The sequence below is a fragment of the Podarcis cretensis genome (genome assembly GCF_951804945.1).
Source record: "Podarcis cretensis genome assembly, chromosome: 7".
Lineage (NCBI taxonomy): Eukaryota > Metazoa > Chordata > Lepidosauria > Squamata > Lacertidae > Podarcis > Podarcis cretensis.
In genome coordinates, this window is record NC_137176.1 from 50896736 (window position 1) to 50914233 (window position 17498).

The 17498-nt window shown below is 40.3% G+C and overlaps 1 protein-coding gene across 2 annotated transcripts; it reads left to right on the plus strand.

Moving 5' to 3' along the window:
- The first annotated feature begins 1086 nt into the window (after positions 1-1086).
- RNF125 (ring finger protein 125) lies at positions 1087-14618 on the plus strand. Of its 2 annotated transcripts, none has more exons than XM_079983875.1 (6): positions 1087-1679; positions 8871-9024; positions 9482-9576; positions 10379-10469; positions 11495-11602; positions 12847-14618. In XM_079983875.1, the coding sequence occupies exons 1-6, from the start codon at positions 1531-1533 to the stop codon at positions 12937-12939; spliced, it is 690 nt and encodes a 229-aa protein (XP_079840001.1). In that variant the 5' UTR covers positions 1087-1530; the 3' UTR covers positions 12940-14618. The 2 variants fall into 2 exon arrangements, with proteins under 2 accessions (XP_079840001.1, XP_079840002.1); XM_079983876.1 differs by lacking the exon at positions 1087-1679 and adding an exon at positions 7967-8772.
- Positions 14619-17498: the final 2880 nt, after the last annotated feature.

Sequence of the window (17498 nt, forward strand, 5' to 3'; positions counted from 1 at the left end):
TGAAGATGCAACAGATCAGACATGTCCAAAGTCCATTTTGGGGGCCTAATTCGGTATCCTGGCCAGTTTAATCTGTCCCCTGCTGTGGCAGTCTATTTCTTGGGGTCAAATCCTACTCAACAACTTAAGTCGTAAAAAAAAAGCTTGGTGGAAAATCCCCCCAAAAAAGCTCAACAACTCTGGTCAGCCCTCATACATACATGTTCACGTCATCAAATCTGACCCTCTTTGAAAAAAAGTTTAGGCACCCCTGCAACAGATGCTCAGAAGCCAGACTGACCAGCATCTGTGTGGGAGGAGGAAAATAGAATGGAGTATTATGGAAAGGACATGGCTAGCTAAAACCTGGACATGAGCACTCTAAATTTTGTTGTAGTCTCCTTGGTTGCCCCCTAAATCTCAATAAATGTGCAGGTGCTGCTTTAGCATCTGCTCTCTTAGATTTCAACGGAAAGCCAAAAGAAGATTAGCAAAACAAATTAATGGAATACAGTATGTGGAAATGGCTAAATTAACGGAGAAACTTTGAAATCAAGACAATAACAAAATTAAAAATGAATGGGAAGTTTTTATTGCATATACCGGTATATCAAAGCGATGTATACAAGTTAACAGATTGGCAGGATTTTAAGAAACATTTGCAATACGATGATAAAAGATAGAATTGGATACAATAAGATGAATAACATTACACAGACATGCATGAATTAATGATGAAACAATGGAACCAAGAGAAGGAGCAGAGGGAAGTCAAGGGATTTGAGAAATCCCACATTTGAATGTTTTATTGAATGTGTAAACAATATTGTAAGGTTTTTCTTTTTCTTTTTTAATATTTATTTGATGTGATATCTGTTATACTGTAAATTAATTTTAAAAATTATAAATGAAAAATTTCAATGGAACGCATCCCGATGCAATGTTTTCATTTTACCAAAGTAGTAGTAGTAGTAGTAATACAGATTAATGATACAGATGTGTATTCTTGCTTTAGTATCTTACAATGAGTCTGCAAGAGTGTTTCTGAATGCCTAAGAGACGCGCTCGACAGTGAACTGCCTATTTCGTTTTCCTATAGAGGAGTTAAGTTCCGCCGGCCACCGTGGGGATTACTTCAGAGTAAACATGCATGGGACTTGCCCTGTGGATCAGGGTCAAAGAAAGAAAACAGCGCATCAGCCAGCGAACGAGGCCACCGATTGGCTAGCTGGCCCCCTTTGTCCGGCTCAGGGTGTCAGGTTTCCTCGCGCCGGCTTGGACTGGTCCTGCATCCGCCAATAATGCTTTTGCAGGGTGTCGCCAGTGTAACCGCCACAAACGGCCCCCAACGTGGTCTCGGAGAGTTCGTTGCACGGAACGGGAGATCTGCAGCTCGCGCGGCTTTCCTTTTGCTGCAAGGCGAAATTCTGCAATCGCAATACAAGACAATAATTCCAGCTGCAAAGCTTCATAGCGCGTTGCGCGCTCGGCCGCAGCAGGAGCAGCCGGCGCCAATAGCCTTGATCTCCCAGGAGTGCCAAAGTTTAGGCGATGGGATCCGCGTTAAGCAGCGACAGTCGGGAGGTGGCCAACCCTCTCCAGGTAGCAGAAGAGGAGAAGCAGCCGCAAGTCCCATCTTTTGACTGCTCCATCTGCTTGGAGGTGCTCCACCAGCCCGTAAGGACGCAGTGCGGCCACGTGTAAGTGAAACTTCCCTCCCGGAATTGGCTCAGGCCGGGGGTGGGGAGAGTGAATCCCCATTCTTTGCAATGCGAGAAGTCTGAACTTATGCTGCGACTTTGTTAGCTGTAGTTCTTTCCATACTTATGCTGGGACCAACCAACTTGCGTTTAATTTTCTTTTCTTTTTTTTAAGAAAGGGCATTTGGCCTCCGTTTGGGATGCGATAATAAAACGAGCTTCTTTGGTGGTAATGCCAAAGATGCGAGCACAGGAAGAGTGTGTGCTTTGATCCAAGTTAGCGCACGAACAAGTAATTTAACTTGACATTTGCACGCGGCGAATTCAGTTCAGAAACAGAATCCGATATCTAGGCGATTGGCATTAAAAGATGTACCTTCGTTAAGATGCGTTATTTTTTCTCTTCATTCCCTTTAATATTTTGGGGAAAACAAGCTTTAAGTAAGATATTTGGGTCGGGTAAGAAGGGATGTGTAATCCGAATTTATTTAGATTTGTGAGCTGGTGTAGTGTAGTGGTTGAGCCAGTACAAACATTTCTGATCTACACTACAATGATCAATACTACACTTCTATCAAGATGTGAATACCTTAATTGTTGAAAAAATTACAAGGGAATGGATGTGATGTGCTTGGAAACTTGAAAGCACTATAAAAGTGCCACATACTTTTTGGAGATTTCTTATGAGTTTCTGGGCCTGTTTTAACTTTCTCCAAATGGAACTGCTTGCATTCTATTTTATCAAGGAACAAAGGATCCATTTAATTGCATTGTCCTCAATGTGCTGATATGTCTTAAATATAAATTAATATGCATGTGGGTATAAAATACCAGTATGTTTCTTTCGTTTGTATATTTTGAGAAGGAAGCATCCCAAGTTCTTAGAAGTATCCTTTTTGTAAATTTTTAATAGCAAAATTCAACCACCATTTCCCCTGAGAAACTTTGGTTGAAAAAAATTCTTTAAAAAACCATGATATTCTAAAACAAGGGAGGAACACTCCCAGTTTTGGAAAGTCTTCCCCCATATTTTTATTCAGCGATGACGATGATTCTATGGTGCAAATATTGGTGCAAATCTGTTCACTGTCAATATTCCAAAATATTGGAGTTCTCCCAATGTAGGAAAAGGAAAATCAGAGTTGCCCCCCATGCCTGCCTGTGGATGGACTAAAATTTATTTTCCTTAACAAATTTAGGTCAAGCACATACAAGGTTGAGACATTGTTATTAATGTATAGATGCCTCTTTCTATATTAAAGGAAAGGCCTAAATGTTGAATCATTAGCAGCCACAATTGCATTGTTTAACTTTTTTAACTGTACTAAAATGTTTGAATTGTGCACATGCTGTTAAGCATTCAGTGGGAGATATTCAGGCAAGAACCAAAACATGTTCAGAATAGCTTTTTTATATGTCAAAACCACCATTTTTACTCCCTAGTGAAGACTGGATATCGAAAAGAACAAATTTGTAAGGAAAAGCACATTGCTTGTGTCTTCTTTACATTCCATCTGGGGGCCTGGTTCAGATGTAAGAGCCATCCCATGGTTTGACTGTTGTGAATGCCTTTCATGCTCACAAGTTACAATTCCTCCCCCTCTCACTGATTCAATCAAGTACAGATTGATTCAATCAAGTACAGATTGATTCAATCAAGTACAGATCCTTTGCCAGCCAAATTGTTCAGGCCATCTTGTCTCAACCTGCCTGGTATGAGTCATACAAACTAGGCACACTTGTATTTATTCATTTATTTACTGTTCTTGCATGCCACCATTTCTCCTTCTGGAGCCTATTTTCTCTGGTGGAGTAATGGATGGAGTGGCAGTATGAACAACCCATGGGGTGATGGAATTTGGTGTCTGGCAGACCCCAATAAAAAAGGTTTTGAAATCTTCACTCCAAAGCCATTTTTAGAAGTGAGCTTGTAACTTGACTAAGACCTGTATTGTTGCACATTTTTGTAGCACCCACCTACATACATGTTTAAAATATAAAAATCTGCATATTTCAATGTATGTGGTAGCAATCCTGGCACCAATAAATAGCGAAACAAGGCAGCTGCTTGGAGCAGAATTATTCAAGGGGACTGAATTGCTGCCATACCAGAAACAATGAACAAATGTGAGATTTTGTGTTTCTTCTGGAACAGCTAATTCAATCAATCCATCTTTATTGAGGTCAAAGACCAGACAGCAAAGTTTACAACAACAATGCTAATTCACAATGCAATGCTACAAGGAATTCTGTGGTACATTGTTACTTCCTACAGGGACATTTCATTTCACACTGCTAAAACCAGCAAAAATCTTGAGTCAGTCCTGTATACTAAAAAAGTTGAAAGGTCTGATACCCTAAGCCAAGAAGGTAGATAGTCTACCAGCTACAGTTGAATGGTATGCCTCTGTGTCGCTTCTGTGTTATGTGCAAATTCAGATACATATAAACAGCTGGCACTTGCACTTGATCTTTGTAAATATGATTTGCAAGTTCAGAACTATGGATGTAACCCAAGAAGTAGGTTTTTAAAATTGTATAACTCTCTCTAACTTTGCTTAACTTATTAACTAGGGTTCATTGTTTAAAACCTTGCACGTGTTTGGAAACCACAATGAAACTTTCCTTTTGGATTAATCTAAGATAAAACTTCTTTTCAGCTATGGCTGAGGATTTGAGTTTGCTCGACTAATCCTTACTTAGTACAACAAAAAGCCCATGGCAGCATTTCCTTTACAGTACATGTAGAAATGTTGCAGGTAAAAACAAAACATTAGCAGGAACTTGTTATCTGTCTAAAGTCTCACATGAGCAATTTTAAGCCCATGTTTGTAGAAATGAAGAACATTACCTATAGGCCAAAGAATGGTGGAATACTAAAGCTTAGTATTTAAATGCACAAATATGGTTGGTAGTTAAGGAGTTAGCCCCATGGAACTCTGTAGTACCCACTTCTAAATAAATATACCGAATTGGCCTGAATATAAACCTCACTTTCCGCCCAAATTCTGACAGTGAAAAGTTAAAGTGCAGCTTAAATTCACAACCTTACGCCACCAGCAAAGTGGCATGGCTCCCCACTCCCAAGCAGCCTGGGAATGCAGGCCATGGCACACAGCCCTCCTGCCACTCCCAGCACCCCTCTAGCTGTCGGCGGGAAGGGGGGAGGCCACCAGCAAAGCAGCAAGGCTCCCTCCCAGGAAGCAGCCCGGGAATGCGGGGCAACGGCACGCAGCCCGCCCGCCGCTCCTAAGCCTTCCCCCAAGCACAGGTCAGTTGCAGACCATGGGACTTGCCCTGAAGCCAACACAAGTATTTTAAGCACAACATTTTTTCGTGTTTCGAAGGCACAGATATCTGTGTTTGTTCAATGTGAATGTAGCCCTAAGGTTATGGCCTGACCATAGGTTGCAAAGCAGTGATGGGTGACCCCCATCTCCTCAAACAGGGTTGGATCAGAAATAAGCCATTCTATTCCTCATCCTGTCTGCAAAAGTGAAAAAATAACTCGGCTTGTATTTGAGCCAGTCTGAATTTGGACTGGAGGCCACCAGCAGCAGCCCTAATCCCCAAGCCTCCCTCCCTTATCTCCCCATAAGCCTCCTTGCCTGTTCCCTGCTCCTCCAAATACCCCCTTCCTTCCTTCCTTCCTTCCTTCACACCCACCTACCTACCCTCCAAATCCCTTTTTCCTGCCCCACATGCCTGGCTGCTGCTGACACTCTTAATTTGAGGGGAAACAGCAGCAGGGAAGAGACATAGGGCTCTTTGCACCTCCCTCTGGTGCCACATCCAAGAAGCCCAAGGGAAACTACTGAAACACCCCTTGGGAGAAACTACATTTCCTAGGATCTACTTAGGGACACATTTATTCAGGTATTTATTCAGGTATTCTCTCCCCCCCCCCTTGAATTTTAAAGGTGTGGCTTTATATTCGGGTGCGGGTTATATTTGGGCCAATACAGTACATAGGATTCAGTTTCTAAGGTTTTTCAAGAGTGATGCTAAAAACACCTTTTCAGTTTGGAATACATTACTCGCCAACTGTTTTATGGGCTAGAAAGTGGAACCAAACGAAGCTGTTTTAAAATGAAATACATGTTTTACATTCAGATTGAAGACAAGAGAAATACAAAAAAATAAAATAAAAATAAAATTAAGCTGCAGTCCAACTGCATTTACCAGGGAGTAACTCCACTGAATAATTAGGACTTACTTCTGAATAGGCCTGGTCAGGGTTGCACTGAAACCAACCTTTGAAACTTTCATCACAGATCCAACATGTTATTCTGCTGTATAACTTAACAACACAACTTTTCTATAATGTAGACAGTAGGGTGAAAAAAACAAGACTGTTATTCAGTTAAAAGCATGGGCGTAGCCAGGATTTATGTTGGGGGGCAGGCTTTATGCTGGGGCGGGGCAACCTCAGTTAGTTAAGTATTTTGTATTGATTTGCTTGATGGGGGGTAGCTGCCCCTCCCTGCCTTTTCCTGGCTGTGCCCATGGCTAAATGGCTAAAATAATGCAGCCCTTTTACCTGTTCTTCCTACCTTTGTTGTACATGAAGGATGAATTAAGTCACATTGTTGCAAACTTTTTATGGAAGTAAATTGAACCAACTTCTCATCATCGGAAAACAGCCTTATCCTGAGTCAAACCACTGGGCCTTCCAGTCCTGTGTTGCTGATACGGAGTGGCAGCAGCTCTCAGTTTCTGGCAGAAATCTTTCCCAACCTTGCCTGAAGACACCAGAGATTGAACCTGGCATGCATATCATGTGGTCTTCTAGCAGAAACCGCCTTTCCCCTCAAGGCAACTGGTTAAGAATAGGTCTCATTGGCGTCCATTTTGGCGAAAATGCAGAACTGTTTTGCACATATTGGTTTTGCTGGCTGCAGTAATAATTGTGTTGCATTTTGATGAAACTGGGTTGCCACAAACAAGGCATATGTCATGGAGGAGCAAAAGGTACAGTGGCAGGAGAGAGAGACAGAGATAGGGCACAGAAAGGGACAGGTGATGTGCCAAAATACCATATTTTTCGCTCTATAACACGCACCCGACCATAACATGAACGTAGTTTATAGAGGAGGAAAATCCGTAGGCATTTGCTCCATAACACGCACAGACATTTCCCCATACTTTCTAGGAGGAAAAAAGTGAGTTTTATGGTGCAAAAAATACGGTAGATGGATGGGTCAGAGCAGTGATGCCCTGGTGCCCAAAGTGCTTGGAAGACAAGGGAGGCCAACAGAAGGTGGAGCCAGAGCCAATACAGTGGTACCCCTGGTTAAGAACTTAATTCATTCCGGAGGTACGTTCTTAACCTGAAACTGTTCTTAACTTGAGGTACTACTTTAGCTAATGGGGCCTGCTGCTGCCGCTATGCCACCGGCACACGATTTCTGTTCTCATCCTGAGGTAAAGTTCTTAACCCAAGGTACTACTTCTGGGTTAGCAGAGTCTGTAACCTGAAGTGTTTGTAACTGAGGTGTTTGCAACCCGAGGTACCACTGTAATGGGCAGAACTAATTCTAGTTTTGTCCCCATCCTCCTTCTGAATTCTACAAGAGCAGCACTGAGGCAGAGGACGAAGCTGACAGGCAATGCCACCAGCCTGGATTAGTTTTCAGTAAAAAAAAGGCACACCAAGCACTGTTCAGGCTCCTGTTTAATTAGCATCTGCTGCTATTGCTGCTGGGAGTAAGGGAACTAATGCTGCTCCACAGCTAGCCCACCTTTTATCTTCTCCACCTGCCAAATATGCACGAACATTTTATTTATTAGGTATATTTCAGGGAAGCTTATGTGGTACTAATGCAACCAACTTCTTTAAAAAAGAGCATTTCCCAGAACTATGTATTGATTGAGCACTGCTAAGAACCCCTTAGTTCATTGATGTCAGCACTTCCCAGATCAACCTAACAGATTTGGTGTAGTTCGTTAGTCACACACTTTGTTCAATATTCAAGGCTACAGTGGTACCTCGGGTTACAAACGCTTCAGGTTATGCGTTTTCGGGTTGCGCACCACGCTGAACCTGGAAGTACTGGAACGGATTACGGTGCACGCACAGAAGTGCTAATTCACGCTATGCGCATAAGCGCCAAATCGTAAGGTTGCAAATGTGCCTCCCACATGGATTACGTCGCAAACCGAGGTTCTGCTGTATTTCCACACACTTTGTTGCATTTTAAGCTTGCGCAGAGGTAGGAAAGGCTGTGGGGGTGAGGTAAGCCCCAAAGATTTTTTGGTTTTTTTAAAGGGCTCAGGCTTGTTACAGTAGGCTTAGACACAACATCAGTAAAAGCTTTAGTCATTTTCCCGGCATTATCTCCAGAGCCATGTGGACACTCCTGGCAGTCTGCCACTGGTCAAACATATCCCTGTCAGCTCTTGTGTGCATGGTGTTATAGCCATCGCAATGTGATTATATCCAGAAGACTGGATTTCATCCCGTCATTTGTGCAATAATTTCATGAATAAGTAATTGGCTTCAACTTTCTGTCCTCTACCTTTATTTTCATGTACTCTTTATGTCTGACTGAAGCTGGGAATAATCACTGAAGATGTATCTGACGACTACTCTTTCAAACCAAGGATAATGATACTCTGCACATGCTCAATTTATTCCTGTGTCTTTTTTATTTGTATATATGTGAATCAGGTTAGCACGACAGAATCTTGCACAAATATTTGCAGTGAAACAGCTACAGGCACAGCTCAGCCAATGTTAAGCACTTGTGAGTTCCATTGATTTCAGTAAATGAGTAAAAATGCCTTTTATTTACTCTTCTCCATTAAATTCAGCAGGACATTAAAGTGCTTAACCTTTGGCTGGATGGTGCCTCTCTTTTTTTGTTTGTTTGCTTGAAGTGCTTGATCTCTCCCATAGTGCTTTACTAATACTTGGGAGAGTTTGCAGGCGCTTGCATGTTAATGAGTAACTTTAGCTAATGCACAGATATCCCCATAACAGAACACACTATCTTCTGTAGCCTCACTTTATCAGTGGTCCTGTAGACTGGGATTCTCAAGTAAACAAAATGATTAACACAAGAACTGGTGTAGAAACCAATCTTCCTATAAGGTCATGTTCACTAGTGATCATAACTGTGACTTTTCAAATTGCTTTCTTTAAAGTGGTGGTTTGTTTGGAAACAGTATTTATTTTTATCTCTCCATTAGATTTTGCCACTCCTGTATTGCAGCAAGTATAAGGAATAACACATGGACATGTCCCTACTGCCGGGCGTTTCTTCCTTCTGAAGGGATTCCAGCAACTGATATTACCAAGATGATGAAAAATAGACACCAAAATTGTACAGAATGTGGAACACAGGTAAATAAATATTGGCATTCCATAATTTTCTGCCTCATGAATTTAAGCATTCTGAAATGCATGGGGATTTGAAGTTAGCAACCCTAAGCACATTTACTTGGGAGCAACACTTATAGAATTCTCAATGTACATTCTCCCCAATTTAACAAATCCTGATCTTACATTTGCATCCTTTACCTTTAGGAAAACTATGGTAACCATCACTTTCCCTTTTAGCAATTTAACCTGTAAATGTTGAATTTTAACATATTGAATCACTTCATGTAGTTTAGAATGAAGAAATACAAGGCACTTCCGCTTGGAGAGTTTGGGCAACCCAACTACAATCCTAAGCATATTTTGTTGGAATTAAATGTGACCTACTTCTGTCTACTAAACAAGCTTTAGGGCTAGTCTGCTAGTAAATAGCATTCTGTACAGCAAAATACTAACACAATGTTTCTTAAAATGAATCTAGGTGCTCCTCAGTGAAATGCGAGCTCATCTGAGAACTTGTGACCAATATATAGAGAAATATGGGCCCCTACAGGAAGTTGCATACCCAGACACAAGGTAAAGTGTATCTTAATAAAATAATGGTGGGAGAATCTACTCTCAGCTTGGTTTATATATTTATTCTTTCACAATCTTAGCCTTCCCTTACCCAAGTGACTTAGGGTGAATGATGATACAGTTTAAAATCAAATTATAACTCACCATTTTAAATAAACCAAACAGATCATTTAGCAGATACTAATCTAAATCTTAACTACTGATGCCAGGTCAACAAAAAGGCTTTGTGGAACTTCTGTAAGATTCTCATACTTTGAACTTAGGCAAAGGCAAGAGAATTCTGCAGCTGCAGAAAATAGGTAATGCTATACATGTATTCACACTTTTAAAGTCAAACAAGTACCTTGAATTCTGCTTCAAATACTTATATCGATTCAGTGCATGGGCAGGACTACTATTGTAATGTAATTCTGGTGACCAATTCCAATGTTCAGCAACCTTTGAAGAAACTGTTGGCATCCTTGATTGTGCTGTGTGGGTGTGGGGGTTAATTTTGGAGAAACAATTTAACCATTTCTGTTGTATGTGTTAGACAGGAAGGCACTGTGCAAAGCATAGTGTTCTCTGTTCACAATATTTAACCATATCTTTATGCCTACAGTCTTTACTCGCATCATGTCCCCATCCCATCTCCAGTAGAGAGAGACTTGATGCAGAATCCTATTTAGCAGGAGCAAAGTGGCTCACTATCCAGTTCATTTGCCAGCTCTAGAATACATTGGCTTTTAATATGCAACTACTACACCATCTGTAAAATGTAAAAATGCAGCTAATATATAAATAGTACCTTATGTGATTTCAGATATCCATGCCCTTTCTGCCAGTATTCATTGGACGAAGAAGATTTTCTGGATCATTTTCTCACTTTCCACAGATCTGACAGGAGAGCCGTGGTAAACACCTTATTTTTTTAGGTTCAAACCGCACTGTTGTTTAAATCAATTGACTGTTTGAAATATTAGGTAGCAGCATAGAATATGCATATTTATGGTCAACTAATAGGTGATGATAGATAGATAGATAGATAGATAGATGATAGATAGATGATATAGATAGTTGCTTCAAGGCATTCTATGTAGTAAGTGACAAATAAATATGATAAATGAAAATATATGACTTTGCTGCTATTGCATCCAGATGATGTTTCCAGTATTCCGTGTCACCAAGTTTTATGGGATCAGTTTCAGTTGACGCCATCTTCATTGATTAAAGCTAGCCAGAGAGGTTGACTACGTGACTATGTTGGTTCAAACAGTAGTGAATGTCTCATTACAAGGAGGAGTAGTGCCTCTGGTTTTAAAAGAAGCTCTGATACAATCTCTCCTAAAGAAGACAACTTTGGATAATTATTGACCAGTTGCTAATACTCTCTTGGGTAAGGTGATCAAGAGAGTAGTGTCAGTGCAACTATAGGCATTATTGGAAGATATCAGTTTTCTTGACCCATTTCAGTCCGACCTCAGGATGGGTTTCAAGAATAAATCAGCCTTAGTTGCCCTGATGGATTAACTGGGAGAGGGAAAGGGAGATTGTGACCCTGCTGCTGTTACTCAATCTTTTAGCATCAGTCAGTTCCATGATCTCCTCCTGGGCCAGCTCTGTCAGATAGCATAGAAAGAGCACACAAGAAAAAAAAAAAGCACTCCATAGCTAGGAACGTGTACCTCATTTATGCAACCCCCCCAAAGCAAACCAACAACATCTAAGCATGAGAGACTGGTTTACAAGGCATTTTATTAGTTGTATACAAAACAGCAAGGAATTATCTGAATTTACTGGTAACAAACATCAGTTAATATATTTTTAGTCACTCAGGATATGGAGATTTTGCTTTCTTTAGCAATAATCATTTCTTTTGCTACTGTGAAAACACTTTCTTTTTTAGTGCATTTATTTTTCCCCCTTGAACTATTTACAGTACTGTCCGATTTGTCGCTTATCACCTGGTGGTGGTTCAAGTTATTGCAGCAGGAATTTCTTAAGGCACCTTCAGCTCAGACATACGTTCTATTATGAAGACTATATAGTGAGTAAATTGCCTGGTTGTTTTTCCTAACCCCCTGCTAAGAGTCATTTAATTACAACTTCCACCTCCCCCATATCTCCTTGATAAGTCATATGAGGACATATGTAGATTGCAAGAATGTCATGGTTGGGGAATTAGAAAGGTTACAAAGCCTTAAGAAACTTCAGTGGAGAAATAATCAAATAGCTCAAAGGTGCTACACTCATGCAGAGAAGCCTAACTTCCTGAATACCAGTCCAAGAATTAGTGAAGGAGTTGTTCCAATCTCTCTTTCTGATCTAATCCTTCCCCACCCACCCCAGTTTGAGTATGCTTTTGAAATAACTGCAACAGGTTTCCCAGAAAATTAGGGGACCAAGTTTGGGTGTGGGGGAGCAAGTGAGAGGCATTGTTCTTAATAGTTTAGGGCAAACATTAGAGCCAGAGGTCTAGAGCTGTAGTCTCTCGCTTCCAGATAAGCTCCAGTAAGTAGTATATGATAGGGGGAATCCAATATAGAAATAAATGACATTAAATACAATGAAACATAAAATGGAGCATAATACAAAAATTAAGCAACCATGCTAACTTAGACAAATCATTCTGTTTTTCTTGTTTGCCTATTTCTGCAAGAAAGGAAATCACCTTGTGTAATAAGAATATTATAGTTGTATTCATAGAGTATAATTGCATGGGATAATAATTCACTTAGCCCAACCCTGATTTTCTTGTACTGTAATTCACTAGAGAACCTCTTGTCTTAGATCACTGGTGGCATCACATAAACAGTAGAAACAAACATCTCAGACTGTCTTGCTGTTATGTTAGCAAAATTTGCCCTGCTGGTGCAAATTTCTCAAAAGGTAGAAAGCTGGAATTGGGCTGATACAGAGTCACCCTTATGCCTGATGTCTAGTCACTCTTGAAAAACTAGCACTTAAGGGCAGTAGAAGTAAACATCTCACTGACATTCTGCAGCTCTTTGCAAATATTTATTGGTAATCAGAAATTGTATCCAAATATGGTTTTGCTTTCCTTGGAAATGTTAGTGCAGGAAAATCTAAATTTGGGTGGTAGATAAGGAAGGCTCAAGGGGAGATGATGCTAGATATCAATAAGATTGGTGCTTATGGTCTCATTGGTGTTTGTCTAAATAACGGTTCAACTACGGTTGCAGCCTAATAGAACTACTTTTATTGCTAAGCAGGATTTTGTTTTGTTTTTGCTTTACTTGCATGTCTGACTATCTTCCCTTCTTATTTCAGGATATAAGCATAGTGGAAGAAGCTCTCGTTGAAAGAGTTCTAGATCGGTCATTAATAGAGTATATGCATGTGCCCAATCCAAATACAGCGTAATCCTATCAAAGTTTGGAAGACATACCAAATGGATTCGCTACACTGTGAATTAAAATGTTGCTTGTAAAGTATTGTTGTCAACTTCTTTAGGATTATAGTTCAGCCTCCCTAATAACAAATTATTTTTAGCATTGTCAAAATTCATTATTTTGTTATATTGTATAGGCATGACAATCTTGAATGGTTATGACCTTCTGAGAAGGTAATCTTGTTGAGTTGTGACCTACTGAGCTGAGCACACCCAAGGATTCTTCCTACAATGTGCACTGATTAGAAGCAGTTAGGGCCATCTTTCTGGATGGGCTGCTACTGCTTATGAGTATTTTTCCTCTTCTCGGGATGTCACTACATCAAGGATTCTCAGGAGTGCACAGCCATGTGAGAGCTGCACCTGATTTCTACCTGCATTCACTTATTTAGTTTCTGGGAAACATTTATGCTAAAAACTTGAGCAGGGATAGGAAACCTTTGACTCTTCAGATGTTGCTGAACACTCCCATCATTCCTAACCATTGGCCATGTTTGCTGGGATTGATAGGAGTTGTAGTTCAGCAATATCTGGAGGGCCAACGGTTCCTACACTTGTCTTAGGTGGCATCTAATAAAGGCTGAAAAGTGAATAGGGCCTAAATGAGGATCAATTAAGCACATGAATTTGGTGTGGTCTCAATGCAATATAAAGATGAGCAAAATAATTAATGCAGCATAAAACACACCTCAAGGTCTGTTTCTACAACATCCACTGGTGTTTTAGGCTGCAATGTAACAATACTTACCTGGGAGTAAGTCCCATTGGACTCAGCAGGACTTGTTTGAGCAGTCAAACGTAATTTTTTGCTATTAGTGAGTTATGATACAAAGTAGCATTTTACAGATAACCTCCACTTGATTTATATAACCTAATCCACTACCAAATTTTCAAAACATTAAAGGCTGAGAAAATTTATCTTCCAAATTAGCCATCAAAAAGATTTATTTTCAATGTACCTTCAAATTTGTCATCAAAATTAGAAATGGATTTTGCCTTGCCTAATTATATTGTTTAAAGAGCTACATTACATTGAGAAAAATAACACTGTCACTCTTTTGAATATTAAAAATTATTTTTTACTGTCTGTTTCTTTTGCAGCAAAGCTTACTAAGAAGCCTCTTGTCTGAAGTTGTTTTTTTTTTTTTTTTTTTTGGTAAAAAAATATATGACCAAAGCTCAGAGCATCTTGTGACTATGCTTTCAAAGGGCAGGCCAGAGTTTTCATGATCATTTAGATGTTGCAATGCCAATGAGGGAGAGCAAACAACTGTTTACTTTCTGAAGTGTCATAATACAGATCAGAGTTCAAAAAGAGAAGCTACAGTTAATGTTTGACAAATAGTACTATATCATTTTACAGTTCTGAGGACTTCAGGAGAATTATTAATAACAGCATATTTTACACTGATAGAGCAGCTTGAAGATAAGGTGCAATTTTTTAGTGAGGGAAAGTAGTAAAGCCAAAATCAGCAGCTCCTAATAAGAGATTGGTTGTGCCTTCCTGTTTTGTTCCATGCTGTATTCAATTGTTGTAGCAGACTAATATGACATACATATATATTGGTTAAATAATGCCTAAGTGTTTTTCATTGATGCAGTTAACTGTAAATATATTTTATAAGAATTAAAGTGCACATTTGTACATAAATACCTGAAATGGTGTAAATACTTTATGAGAAATCTATTCTTATATATAGATATATTAAATGCTCTGATGGATTCACTCACTCATGAAGGCATCAAAATTGGTAGGATCTTGCACAGAACTAGGAAGCCTGGACATTTGGTATATAATGTTGCACACCACCCTAATCTTCAAGCACTGCAAGATTCCAGGGGTGGCAGGTGGTTTCCCAGGGTTTGGATTCCTTGGAATGATTATGGATTGCTTACACCCATATACAGCCCTGATCCTACAGCACCCCAGAAGATCTTGCTTCTCCCATAGCCACAGCCTTGAACTCAAGCAGAAATCAAGCACGGTTCTCCTTCTCAGGCCAGAAACCTGCCTCCAGCTTCTAGCTCTCTCACACACAACTCTGCCTCTGTCCTTCTCACCAGCAGCTGGAGAGGGGCCCATTCATTTGCCTTCTGGCACAAAGCCACATAACTTTTTTTACCCTAAGGGGGGCATTAACTCACCAAGAAGCTGGCCTGACTATTCAAACAATTGAATTCTTGCTGGATCTCGGAATTAGAAGGGACTTTGGCATACAGCCTAACCTCCACCCCACCAAATTACGAGACACTATTGTCTGAGGTGCTCCTTAAATGTTACCTAACCATGCCACTTTTCATTACTTAACCATACAGATGGGCTGGAATTGCATGGGTGCTAACCTCAGTCTCCATATTCTGGGGGAATGCTGATTCTATGGGTTAGGGTTCCCAGGTGCACTGCATGTGCTCACAGAAAAGCAGTTCCCTCACAGCTAGGGTAACATTTTTTAAAGAGACTTAACAAAACTGAACAGAGTTGCAGATTCAAAGTATACCCCCTGCAAATAGTGGAGACACTTCTAGGGTCCATAGAAGACAAATATTTGACATAAACTAGTCCACCACACTCTGATTACCAGAAAAGTCTTAATTGGGGACAAGATGACAACACCCTAGGTGGTCAAGGTACTTTCAGGTCATTCAGAATACCAAATATATTACACACGTAGTAGAAAGTTCTGAAAATCTAGACATTTTCCTAGCCTTCAATCATATATGAAACTTACCTTATTTTAACCAACATTGTGGCCCAAAGCAAGCCAATCCAAACATCAGATGAAATGCAGAGTCTCATCGGGTTTGGATTTGTGGAAAAGGGAAACAAAAGTAGCAGCCATGAATGTAGGTCTTTTAGCTTCATTTGTTAGTGTAGATACATAGATAGCCTTTTTCAAGGGCTGGTGACCATTGTTCAGATCCTGGCTACTGTGTCAAAAGATTATTGTGAAAAAGCAGTAGTTCAGTGATGCAGGGGTGGGCCACATAAGTAACTTAACAGTTCTCATCCCTCACAATAAATGAGAATTATTTGGAAGCCTTGTCAACTAATGGTATTCACTATGTAACTTACAATTTATAGGGTCAAATCATTCTGATTCATGGGCTGCATTGAGTAAAACTACTGCAAATTTAATACTGAATGTAACACTGAAGTAAAAGTCATACTATATGAACAGTAGTGCAATGTATGAGCTTTGGGAAAAAGTGTTGCTGACCCAGCAACACCAGTGACCATTATACTGGGTCCCAGGGCAAGCAGAACCCAACTGCTCAATCATGTGGGTCACTCGCCAATTCTGTAGCTCAAGATCAAGGCATTAAGCTGAGGGCCTATGGAAGTATAGAAATATATTCTATTTAAATCCGTGGGACTTTGTTCAGGACAAGTATGTTCAGGTCGAGTATAAAACGTGTTTCTATTTCTTCCTGCATTGAATTAAGGAAGCTTCAGCAGCGGAAGGTAACTTGAAAGGCAGAGATAAACAAATAAATATTTATCGTAGAGATAATGGGTCATTTCAGAATAAGCAGTACGTGTAAATTATGTGTGAAGATTTTGATGAAAATCATATTAAAATATATATAAATGGTGGGATCCTTTATTGTCACTAAATGAGTGATTTAGAATGTTTTACTTCAAATAATTTTTGTTCATAACAGTTTGCTGCCTGTGTTTCAACACAGCACTTATTGCAAAAGATAAAAACTTTTAAAAATTCAGTAGCACCATATTATCAAAATCAACTATGAGAATCCAGTATGTACTCTTAAACTAGTCATGATATACTTTTTATATGTCTGTTTTAAAATGAGGGGCATATATCTAACTGTGGGACATCCACTATGTGTGTGTGTGTGTATAAGAGTGAAGCCTTAATCCTGCTTTTTTCGAATATAACAAGTCTTTAACATCCTTCCATTTTGTCACACACACTGCCCTATTTACAGTCTTCTGCTCCTGGCTGGCGCTTCAAGATCCTTTCACACCGGATCTAAGACTGGCTGTACGTGAGTGAAGGGAGCAATGTGTAATCCTGGCCCCAGGACTTATTGTCTTGGGCATGCCTTTCTTTCCTGTGCACCCTAAGACTTGTTTCAGCTGACATGCTTTGATCAGCAATCTCTCCATTCCCTGATGGGTCCATCTCCCCCACAATGCCGGCTAACGCTGTTAGCAAGCTGACATGTATCATGCAAGCAGCCATTAGAGGGCAGTCGCAATTCAGGAAGCAGAAGGGCGGTGAGAGCTGCTGCAGCTGCTGGGGAACCGCGCGGCTAACTTCTCAGAAGACCGTGTCTCTTCCGCTCTCCTAAGCAAGAACCCTATTTTGACACCCATGCAGAGACTGGCCGCCGAAGCACAAATTTCTGAGGTAACAATGGGAGAAAGCAACGTTAGAAAAGGAGAGAAGGAGCATAGTCCACCTAAATGGGGCCTGCCAAGGTTTTTTTCCGCCCTTCCGGACAAGGCCTCATCATGGCACCTATGTTATAAGGCGGGCCTACTATGGTCTCAGGGCTGATAATA

Excerpts from the sequence above, each read along its gene's own strand:
- RNF125 (XM_079983875.1), top strand. The coding sequence starts at position 1,531 with ATGGGATCCGCGTTAAGCAGCGACAGTCGGGAGGTGGCCAACCCTCTC. Across the intron at positions 9,577-10,378 it reads GTTGCATACCCAGACACAAG|ATATCCATGCCCTTTCTGCC; the intron begins GTAAAGTGTATC and ends ATGTGATTTCAG. Across the intron at positions 11,603-12,846 it reads TCTATTATGAAGACTATATA|GATATAAGCATAGTGGAAGA; the intron begins GTGAGTAAATTG and ends TTCTTATTTCAG.